The sequence below is a fragment of the Glandiceps talaboti genome, chromosome 9 (assembly GCF_964340395.1).
Source record: "Glandiceps talaboti chromosome 9, keGlaTala1.1, whole genome shotgun sequence".
NCBI lineage: Eukaryota > Metazoa > Hemichordata > Enteropneusta > Spengelidae > Glandiceps > Glandiceps talaboti.
The window spans coordinates 21,363,323-21,376,232 of NC_135557.1; the positions used below are offsets into that span (position 1 = coordinate 21,363,323).

At 33.9% G+C, this 12,910-nt stretch overlaps 1 protein-coding gene across 1 annotated transcript in view; it reads right to left on the reverse strand.

Annotated features, from left to right (window-relative positions):
* The window catches only part of LOC144439954 (roundabout homolog 1-like), a 135,768-nt gene extending 123,953 nt beyond the window's left edge, over positions 1 to 11,815 (reverse strand). Inside the window, exons 1-3 of the mRNA XM_078129187.1 lie at positions 11,671 to 11,815; positions 3,499 to 3,557; positions 138 to 294 (exon numbers count right to left, since the gene is read on the reverse strand). Coding sequence (XP_077985313.1) covers positions 138 to 294; positions 3,499 to 3,557; positions 11,671 to 11,815 — 361 coding nt within the window. The remainder of the gene's footprint in view (positions 1 to 137; positions 295 to 3,498; positions 3,558 to 11,670) is intronic.
* Positions 11,816 to 12,910: the final 1,095 nt, after the last annotated feature.

Consider the following 12,910-nt stretch of genomic DNA (forward strand, 5'->3'; position numbering starts at 1 on the left):
ATGAACGGTACTCACTATGTATGTATGTACATGTATGTATGTACAGTGTGTATGTATGCTGTATGGGTTATACATGCAGGCTCTTTATCATCACACACGCACACACTCATCGTACATCACAAAATAAAAACACTTACCTTGGCACACGGTTGGCAAGACCCCTAGACACACCACCAGAAAGGCAAGGTAGTAGATCTTTGTGGTTAGTTCCATGGCATTCTGTGATTTTTCATCGACTTCACCGTCTACCCTGGGTAAAAGATAGCATACACCAAACACAACAGTTAGTTTACACTGAGCTTAGCATATGCTGACTGGACCCTACCATTCACACTATAGGGGGGACAGACCACAACACGGCAGGCATATTTGGATTTAGACAGATTACAAGATATAATTAATGCAGTGATGATAATCAACGTTCACTATTGACAATGACCTGTTATTGTGTATAGGGGCTGGCTTTGTGTTTGTGTGGGGGAGGTAGAATTTGTTATTGTAAAGGTTTTTTTAGACTGACTTTGTATGGGGGTAGACTGAATAGATTAGAAAACAGTATAGCACCATTGACTTACAGCACAATACACTGATTACAGAGTGATTCATTGAAAAGCATAGGTGTGTTATTTAGTACACATGTTGCAAGACATCACGACTACGCACTGCTATGCCGTCTACAAGACTATACATTAACATGTACACAGAAAACAAAGTTTCTTACAAATCAATTTAGAATGTGTAATTACCACCTGATGGTGTCTTTCAAATTATTTCTATATCTTAAAAGTTGTGTACTTAGTATGTATACTACAACCACAGACAATAGAAAGACAATTCCAATCTTTTGTCTTAGAAGTCATTTACATTCTTTGAACAGTTGTAGTTTTAATCACTTCCCTCATTTCTCTCTCTCTCTCTCTCTCTCTCTCTCTCTCTCTCTCCCCTCTCTCTCTCTCTCTCTCTCTCTCTCTCCTCTCTCTCTCTCTCTCTCTCTCTCTCTCTCTCTCTCTCTCTCTCAAACTCAAACTCAAACTCAAACTCAAACTCACACACACACACACACTTTCTCTCTCTCACTCACTCACTCTCTCTCTCTCTCTCTCAAGCTTTCTCAAGCTCTCTCTCTCAAGCTCTCTCAAACTCTATGTATCAATCTCTAAAACTTTTTGTCTTTTTTTTTCTAATTAATATTATATGTACTTTCTAAAATTGCACTTTAATCATTTTTGTACAAGTTTTCTATAATACATTCTATGCATTAACCATGACATTTTATTTTAATGACCATTTTGTTCTAGCTATTATGCTAGTATTGACATTTTTAATCATACCACCACCAATATATTACATAAACATTGTTGAAATACCAATAATTAGACATAGTAAATGTTAGTTGGTGGTCGATATTATCGCCAAGTAGTACAGCAACAGATTAAAATCGTGATCGCATCGAAGACACTAGTTTTTAGGTTCCAAAAATAGATTTACTAGGATTTACTGTACACATTATGTATATAGCTATACAAATAGATTTAGTCACAGCTGAATCAATCATAGACAGTGTAGAAGACTGTCAATGATTCAATACTATTCACTGTGAATGATATTACAGAGTATTATATCTAACAAAACAATAGGGAACTTGCAAACCTGCCATGTTGAATGTTGCATCATGGGAAATATGATGATAAATACTAATCAATTAGTATTATACACAATATTTTTACATTGTTTGTAATCACAAATAATCAATTCATAGTCACCTTGATCATTTGTGGGAGGTTTATTTTTTCAATAGCTCCAGATTAGGTATTACGATAACTACAGATAATCCCATAGTCCTTTGCATCTGAGCATGCTCAGTCTGGATTGCAAGTTCCTTATTGCATAAAATGGTGTTGTACAGCCAATGGAGGATGGGACATTAAATATTGTACATGTGTAAAAGTTCAACTGATTCAAATTCTAAAGTTGTCTGAAGAGAAAAAACAACTTTGTTTAATCATGTAAGACCTAAAAAAAAATTGTTCGTTTTCGTTTACACCACCCCACTTAGTTGTCACTGTCGACTGTTAACTTTCTTTTTATGTATTTGAGAAAAAATAAAATAAAATCGCGAAAATTGTGAAGTCTCACAAGAAATAATGGATGCGGAAACTGAAATCAACTTAAAAAGACTATAAATCTGTTCTGCCAATCTGTAATGTCTGTACATTGGATGGGAAGAAACCAATAACACAAACACCACAAAAAAACAAAACAACGGAAAACATTAACTACTTGAACTAGACACTCACATAAAAAAAAAAAAAATAAAATAAAAATCTACCTATTCTAAAATGAGCATAATTGGAACCACATTATTTTAGGCCTAATATGGCACAGTACATGTGGTAATATCATTTATATCAATTAAGCTAAAAATGGCAGACTTCATAATACTTTCACATTTGATGATGATAATAAAGATACCGACAAAGTGTTCCTGCTATGGCTTATTTGCTTGCTGCTTGTGCAAGGTCTCCGTCTCCTCTGACACTCAAATTTCATTCTTTGTGCAACCTTATATCCAAGCATCAAGAATGAAACAGAAAATATATACAAATAAAGTATAATTAATGATTAAATAAAGGCTGCCATAGAGTTTTATTTCTCTCTTTTCAGCATCCAAGAGCAGGTAAAAAGTGTTAGCTTCATATTGCAAAGAAATATATGATTTTCTTTTCAGACTTCGGCCAGAAGGTGGGGATACACCCCTTCCAGACAACTCCCCCCCCCCCCACAGCCAAGCAAATGTGGTCACCATGTCATCCTTTCCCATTTTTTCCCTTCTTCTTATAAAGTTGCTCAGTCTAAAAAAAACTTATAGGGAACACTGCCAACAAATAAAACAGGATAGTAGGGTTTATGAAGTTAGCAGATTAGAAGTATGCAGTTGAAATGACCACCAACGCAGTCAATTTATGGTCCAGTGGACAACTAATCAAGCTAAAGGACAGTTGGACGGTTAGCCGTCTAAACCATAATACATTAATCATTGCAGGTCATGTGACTACCTCTATAAAATTGACTTAACATACTTTTATGTGTGTTGGTATCCTGTGTAGTGGTGTCTGTATCCACTCCGTGTACAACTTTAGTTACAAAATACAACATCTTATACACCATGCATTTTTTTATATGTTTTACAGCAATAGATCTATCTTAGCTGAAATATGCAAAATCTTTTTCCATGGAAATAAATCTTTCTAACTTACTAAATACAAGTTGTCATATTTCTATATTCAGCCCATTTTGAAAACATCAACAACAGTTACACCATAGATTGCTCCTAGATCTATGGTTGCTCTTAAAATTTAATACAGCAAGTCAACTGGATGATTTATTGACAGGAATTGCTTAATTTCGCCAAATAAAAGTGAGACTCTGACATGTCTTGTATTTTTACCTGCAACTTTTACTTCTGTTCACACTAATTATATCTTGCAAACATATTACCTTGACAACAGGATTGCCAACATCACCAATCTTTGCAGAACATGTATCACTTTTCCAGACTTTGGAATGGATCAGTCAGACATAGACATAAACAAACATATAGTTGTCTACAACTTCTAATGTGTTTATAAATTTGAAATGAGGTGTAAATAGTGTTTATTATTAGAGTGTTGATACTTATTACAAAGTCATGTGATACAACACTACTCAATAAATCAACTAATTGCCTTCTAGTTAGTATTGGGGGGGGGGGGGGTCTTTTTGTTCTAGTCTACACTACCAGGTGCGATTACTTAGTCAAAAGTTTCAGTTTTGCTTTATACAAGAAACAAACATGTTACAGTAACAAACATGTAAAAACATGAATACTTGCAGAACAAAAAGAAATTGAACGATCCCATCAGTGTACTCCTTATTAGAATAACACTTATGTGGTGACCTGGGACTGAAACATACCCCTTTAAATCAATATATATCACTACTTTTGTAAAAATAAAATTATTACCAGCAACTTTTCATTTACTATTTGTGTCGATAATTGTGTGTGTATGTGGTAGGGAGGGGAGGGGGAGGGAGTAGAAGATGAGGAGGTGGTGACTAGAGTACAGTACATGTACAATGTTACTGACAAACTCTTCACAAGGGGTTTTAAATGTTAATTATAACCGTATACTCTTTATATATAGATTTATTACATTTAGCTATCATGGAAAAATATTCTACAAATATAAAGATATCAATATTCATACAAAATAAATACTATTGTCACTAAAGTAATTAGGAAATGATTGGCCTTTCATACACTACTAAAAGTATTCATTCATCAAGGATTATACTATCTCTGATATAGAAATTTGATGAAATATTTCTTTACATTTTTGTTGAAAAGAATAGATCGTTGTTTACATCAACTTTTAAAAGAATTTTTGACCGCCAAACACAAGTACAAACACTGTTTGCTTAGAATATACTTGCCAAGTATTTAGTTTAGAAGATATAGAAATCCAAAAAATGAAAAATTATTTAAAAAGGAGCTTGTTTTTGGCCATAAATATGATGTATATAATTTGCTATCACTGTATTATGAGGTCTGACGAGTTGAGGTCTAGTTTCCAGTCCTGACTCTAGAGGGCGCACTACAACATAACGTGACTGCTACTCCAGGGTTGCCTAAAATATCACACTGAACCACACAGACATTGTATATCAAAATTTAACATTTCACTCGTGTTCTAAGTAATATTTCAAGAAAGATATAATTTGATATAAGTGTATACAGATGTAGTGGAGATGGTATTGCATTCTGCCATAAAATATACATTGGTTTTTATTATTTTTTCCCCTGCTTCCCGATAAAATCAATTCAAATGAAAAAGCAACTTTCCTGATATTCAATTGTATGGTATATGTTCCTTTTTTTTGGTCAAAAAATTACAATTCCAACTGTGTTTTTTCAGTAAAAATTAAAATTACAATACAAGAACAAATGAACACATTTATGCTAATTATTTAAACATACCATGTACATGGAATTCTCAGAATACAACATAAACCATACCTTACTATTTTATACCTAACTAAAAATCTAAGCAGCAAACCAATAAATACAAATTGTATCTTCTATAATCCAATTGGATAGTATAGTAGTTACATGGGTTCGTGAGGACTGTTCAGCCAATCAAATGACAGTAATAATCCAAGTAGATCCAATGTATTAAAATTACTCAGGTTCAAAGGTCAAATAAAGACAGTAAGCACCAATCAAATCACAGTAATAATCCAAGTAGATCCATTGTATTATAATTACATGGGTTCAAAGATCAAATAAGGACAGTAAGCACCAATCAAATCACAAGAGCAATCCCTAGTCACAAGATAGAGGAATGGTTAGGCAATGTTCTGTTTGCTAACTTTTCCAACAAATGATTGAAATTTGACGACAGCTAAATTACTGCAGTACAAAGTTGACTATTTGGTAAATAAATTGCTTGTTGAGGATTCTTTGCATCAATTTAATCCAAAATGTATTCAAGTTCAAGAATGTGATGTGTTCCTTGTCAATAATTACCAGAATCTAACATTACAAGATTTTTTTATTTGACATTTTTTACTGCATCTTATATTCCATGGGACAATTATTCCATATGTAACAAAGCGCCCTTCGCTAACTAAAAGATTCGCAAACAGTTTCCTCTTGAGCGTCTCATTGTACAAGGGGTCAAAGGTCATATGAGGACTTCATCTAACCATTGCAGTACTTATAACATATTGTAAATAAGGGAACACTTCATTAGGAGGTAATAAAGTCAAAGTGTGAAGAGACAGTCAACCTGCAAATGACACTATTATGGATTCAATGGAAATTCCTGGGGATATAATTCAATATTTTCAAGGGTCACCTCGAATTGTGATGCTATTATCAGCTTTTACAACACTGTAAATGATGATAGATAGCTGATAGCCATGGGGTAATCACATCGGACAAAACACACTAATGAGAGCTATTTCAAATACAGTTAACATAAATTGTTGCCGTGGCGCCAGGAACTGATATAAGTTTATAGAACACGCTTTGATGTGAAATAGAAGTTTGATGGAATATGGTGTTACAGCTGTTACTGTGTATACTTGTAGTCTGCATACAGTATTTAGTGTATACATAATGTATGCTATACTATAAACCTCTGTAGCGACAAGGGTGGGGGGGGGGTTACACAGCTGTACAGTATTTTAGTATATATATAATGTATGCTATACTAGAGACCTCTGTATCTACAAGGGTGAGTGTGTGTGTGTGTGTGTGTGGGGGGGGGTTATACAGCTGTACAGTATTTAGTGTATACATATATGTAAATACTGGTATACTATAAACCTCTATATATAAGGGTGAGTGTGTGTGGGGGTGGGGGGTACACAGCTTTACAGTATTTTAGTGTATACATGTATGCAAGTATACTATATATACTTAATATACTAAACAAAAACAATAGCAAACAGATTATGAACAATCTTAAATTGGAAGCAGTAATGGTTTGAATAGCATTGCAATGAATAACATAGTTGGTAATTTGTGTTCTGACCATAGCCTTAGATGCTCCCCCATGAACAACATGAAACAACCATTATGGCATAGCTATTAAAGTCAGTTTTTGGACGAAAATTCTGACACCATTGTTGGGACGTGAGTGAGATAGCAAAGAGGTGAAGCAAATGATGATGTAGGGAGATAAGAGAAAGAGAAAATGAACAAAGTTTAATGACATCACAGATGAAATGACTGACTTGCTGAGTAAGTACTTCACAGGTAATCAGCTTCATATCATTACAATTCCGTGCAATGTATCTACAACTCAATGTATCTCAGTTTACCCTGCGGCACTTTACAGTAGACAAGTACATCCCAGCATGCACTGCATTAGACAATTTATCTCTCAGCATGTCCATTTTCACACCTTGACTATTTCTATGCAAAGACCTTGTACAAGTCACACACTTTATTAATTGACATAGTCAGCCATTTCATCTAGGTGGTAAACATCAGCATTAAGTGAACTTTATCAATTCATATACATTGTAAATTGACAAAATCAAGAATTCCACAAACCTCTTAAGATGTGTAAATATTACTAATAGTTCACTAACAAATACACAAAACTTAACAAAATCAAGAATTCTGATTCCAAAAGCTTTTAAGATGTGTACACATTGCTGATAGTTCAATAAAGAATACAGAAAACTTGACCAAGGTAACAGTTTGAAAAGCCTTCATGATATGTAAATATTGTTAATAGTTAACATGAACAATTCGTATACCTTGACATAATCAGCTGTTCCACAAACCTCTAAGATGTGTCAATATTGCTAATTGTTAACTTGAACAGTTCACATCACTTCACAAAGATAACATTCCAAAAACCTCTAAGATGTGTCAATATTGCTGATAGTTAACTTGAACAATTCACATCACTTTGACACAGATAACATTCCAAAAACATCCACAATATGTAAATGTTGCTAATTGTTAACTTGAACAATTCACATCACTTGACAAAGATAACGTTCCTAAAACCTCTAAGATGTTAATATTGTTGATAGTTAACTTGAACAATTCACATCACTTGACACAGATAACATTCCAAAAACATCCACGATATGTAAATGTTGCTAATATTGAACATGAACTATCAACATCACATCAAATCAAATTCTGCTAAGTGAGTCTAATAGCCTATGTGATGCTCATTAGTGAAAAAGGCGACCAAGTACATCAATGAATGGTTCAAGGATAAGTATGTAGATACTACAAATTCAAAAATAATATACAACTACTGCACTAATGAACAGAGGTATAAGTTGACAGTTTAGTTCCATATTACCGTAGTATGAAAAAATAGTGCTTTCAGATGAGGTGAAATCCATAACGTTTAACAAAAATGCATTTAAGAACCATTTATGATCTCAGTTCAGTTTCTTGCTGCCAGACTCGTGACTATAGTCCCTAAGCTTTGTATGCCGAGTTGCGCAGCCACAAAAAGAGAGGAACTTGTCACTCTCTTCTCGTGGCTAAGCCGCTCGGTATAAAAAGATTAGGGACGATAGTCATGAGTCTGGCAGCAAGACTGCAGTTCAGTTTGCTGTATGATGAAATACAAAAACAAAACTTTCAGATGAGGTAAAATCCACAGAGTTTAACAGACATGCCTCTAAGAATCACTTGTTATCTAAGTTTCAGTTTGTTGAACTCTGAAAATTGTGAAATTCAAATACCGTACATTCTATCAAGTTTTAGAAATTATGAGTGATCCAATTCATATTTGATTTACCCAAATTATAACACACAAGCAGTTCAAAGTTTTTTAGCATTGCGCTTTCAATATATTGATTAACTGAGTGACACCACATACTGTGTTGTTAATTAAAATACATGATATGAGTAGCGTAAACAATTGTGACAAGCATTAAAAATGCTTTAGCTGTTGCCTATTGTACATATATTCCCAAAAATGAACTTGGCCGGGAAATTCACATTATATGACAAAGTCAATTATTCCAAAACCTTCCTAGAAATGTAAATATCTTATTTCAAACAGAGAACCTGAACAATTTATGTCATTAGACAAAGTCATCCATGTCACAATCCTTGTAGTCTTGTACTGATCCTGACAACCGTGTGAAGATAACGTAGTGTAAAATGGGAACACAGTTGTAAGGAATTAGATTGCAATCCTTGCAGATACTATGAACATCCCAAAAGTGAACTTGAAAAATTCACATTACATGAGAAAGTCAACCATCTCAAATGCCTCTAAGCTATGTAAACACTTTATTCCAAACAGAGAACTTGAACAGTTTTACACCATTTGACATTAATTGACCCATTTCACAATCCTTTCAGATACTGTAAATATTCCCAAAAGTATGAACTTCAACAAATTCCATTTTTTTAATCATTTCAGTAAAAACCTCAGTTCAACGACCACCTCAAGTTACCCCTTGTATAAACTCCCAAGAGACCTCAATTCACTGAATTCACTTGACCAAATCAACCATTGGAAGGTTGGCCCTCTGGCTACTTATCATGTGACCTGATACCAAAATCTGATTGGCTGATAATTGAGCCCTGAAGCTCTTTTCTAAATATTCATTTTTTAAAAGACGTCAACAACAATTGCCGAGAGAAAAAAATTGAAAATTTGATGATAACATCAGTCAAGCGATGAATATGTTTTTTATAAAAACTGTTTTTCTGTGTTGCCTGACGTTTCTTCATTAATTATTCACAGTTCATATCTATACTACAGATACAATGTTCTGTTATCTTACCAACAATCCAGTTACCATAGCAACAAAGAGATAACAAAAAGTAAAACTTATCAAAGAAAATGTTTCAATGACATACCTACATACTGCTAACATAGGGTATATTCCACTTGTTTCTTAGAACATGACTGATCCATTTCAAATGAAAATAGGGGTGATCTCTATACATAACTGTTTTCATTTCACTGCATGAAAATTAGCGTTTCCAGTTTCGTATACATGACGGTCACACAACAGAAATTGCCATTTCAGGATTTTTGGCAACTCCGTTGAGTGACTGCCATGTACACGGAATCAGTACGCTTTCATTAGATATATATGACTTTATTCCCAGACACAAAATGATAATACAGGTCCATGAAGAGTATGTTAACATAAATAAATAAACGGAAAGGGGATCAAAAAATAGTTGTCAATACATGTGACAATAATCAGAGTACAAATATTATCTGGGCATGTTCACCATTCCTTTGGATTTCTAACATTTGCAAAGCTTCCACAAATAAAAAAAGGAAAGAAAAACTAAACAAAACGAAACAAAAACTGTTTACATAAAGATTTTGACTCGAAAAAGAAGAAAACAGACAAAACACAGTGCAGTGTTTCTTACACAAACATTCCAGGATTCAGGTTGACTCCCATAATGCATCTCTCTAATGGCACATTTGCAGTACTTGATAATGATGAAAATAGAATGATATCAGGTTGAATAGAATGACATTAGAATGACTCCCACAATGCATCTCTCTAATGGCACATTGGTAGTATTTGATAATGATGAACATAGAATGAGAATGGTGGAATTCTCAATAACAGTTCATAGTCATACAGCAGTGCATCATTCTAGATTGCTACAAATTGATGATAATAGAATATTCATTAACTAATCATAAAATATACATGATTATTGTAAATATTATACAGATATGAAGAGGAATTTTCATGGACTCTGGGCTGAGTTAGAAAGAAATGAACACTTCCTTTCAAAAAGACGAATATGGTTTTTATAAAAACTATAACAAAAAAAATCTGGAAATAAAGAATTCCAAATATTTGCTGACACCACAAAATTGCTTACTATTGGTTAAAAATTTTAAAAACTGGGTTTCTTGTGAGTCACTACATTGTATGTGATAATTATGGGAACAATGAATTCTCAAGAGCCAAAAGAACTTGTTGTGTGTTAGTTATACGTCGTTTTATCTTTGAGTACATACTGGTCACAATGCTTGTGGTATAACACAATGTATTGAAGGTAACTATGTTTGTATATATCAACCTTGGTGAGTTATAAATGATGATGTAAATGTCACCATTGAAAGTCAAAATATCACAATTTTATCATCGTTGCAAACCACTGTCTGTTTTATGGCATCGTTCTTAATGAGCCTCCCACTGGTTTTATTTCGAGGTGTAGCGGAAGAAATAACAGCGCTGGTTTGCAAGAATGCAATTTTATCAAAGCACGACATTTATACTGAAAGTCAAAGTATCACAATTTTATCAAAATACGACACTACTGAAAGTCATTTTATCTTTAACACTGATGGTTAAAATTACACAATTTTATCAAAAACCCGACACCACTGTAAATGAAAATATCACAATTTTATCAAATACGTCAACACTGACAGTCAAAATATCACAATTTTATCAACATTATGAATAACAACAACAAAACTGTAAAGTTTACAGGAACAAGTTACTGCAGGGTGATCTTTTTAATGTTTTTGAAGGCCACAGTCTGTCTGTCTGGTAGATTTTGGAGAAATCCAAGGACAGCAAACAAAGTCAGTGATGGAACCTAAATAAAGTATGTTGCATAAATTTATCATTTTTATACTACTTTCAAGAAGTCTATTTCATTACAATCACTTGACAAAAGATAAAAATTCCCAAGTCTCATCATACGAGCAATAACTGGAGAAAAGACTGACAGTAGACAACTAACTAACATATGCCATATGCAGTATTATCCACGATGTGAAATATTGAAATGTCAACATTGCAGTTTGTTGGATTCCTGAAACATAATAAATGTTTTTTCACCCTATTTGTCCGTTGTACTCTTCTTATCATGTCAACTTTACCATTTCTACAGGTGTGAGGACAACACAAACACATTAAAAGTTGAAAAGAAGACTACAGCTGACCTTGTATGAGTTGATATAGCTTTAAAGAGACACAAAAGTTTGAAGGTTCTAACACCTCGTTTACACTTTCTGTGTTATTAGCTTTATACACTACGATAGTTTCCAAGATGACATCCATCAAACCACAAGTCAACACAGAGACAATTTTACCGTGTGAGCTGAGGACAACATTTCACCTTTTTATGTCTATTTATCTTACTCTTACAACAGAATGCTCTCATCACAGAGAAACTACTACTGAAAGTGTCAAAACTTACAGTGAATGTTGCATGACGTTGGTACTTTGTTGCTAGTATTGGTACATTGTTGCCAGCATTGCTACACTGTTGCCAGCATTGGTACATTGTTGCCAGCATTGGTACATTGTTACCAGCATTGGTACACTGTCACAGATATTGATACATTGTTGTGAATACAGTGTTGTTGGCATTGATACAGTGTTGCTGGTATTGGTACAGTGTTGCTAGTATCGGCAGTGTTGGTACAGTGTAGCTAGTATTGGTTGTGTTGTTGGTATTGGTATGTTGGTGTTGGTACAGTATTGGCAGAGTGTTGCTAGTATTAGTACAGTTTTTGTCCAGTGTTGCTAGTATTGGCATAGTGTTGGCACAGTGTTGCTAGTATTGGCACAGTGTTGCTAGTATTGGTACAGTGTTGCTAGTATTGGTACAGTTTTGGTACAGTGTTGCTAGTATTGGCATAGTGTTTGTACAATGTTGTTAGTATTGGCACAGTGCTGCTAGCATTACAAGCAGCTGCTATTAAATGTTGCTAGTATTTAGTATACATGTAAAGTTGATAGTTGCTACAATGTTGCTAGTATACAGAGTTGATAGTTGCTTATGTTGGTAATATTTACTTTAGAGTTGATAGTTGCTATAATGTTGCTAGTATTTACTATAGAGTTGATAGTTGCTACAATGTTGCTAATGTTTACTATAGAGTTGATAGTTGCTATAATGTTGATAGTATTTACTACAGAGTTGATAGCTGCTACAAAGTTTGAAGCAACCAAGTGAACAATAAAACTCTCCTTCAGGGATAAGACCCAATTAAAGGCTATAATTGACGTTTATTGCTATCACCCTATAAATCAACTTTAGAAATACAGAAATAATTGGTTTTAAAACTTGACTCTCAGATCATTGTCAATTATTGTCATTGTCCAATCACAGTGAATGGTGTCTTTTTAACAAAGATCATTGCAGTGTTAGGCTACTAAGACTTGTTGTCATGGTGATATTACTAAAAAAGTTTAAATCTCCCCAAGGCATACAAGTATTAAATCGTCATATAGTTCTTTCAATGTAGTTACAGGGCCGGACACCGTCAACTCAAATCAATGTGGCTAAGGGCTGGACGCTGTCACCTCAAATCAGTGTGGCTATATACTATCAGCTCATATAACTCAGAATTAAAGTTTATGGTTGTGATTCACA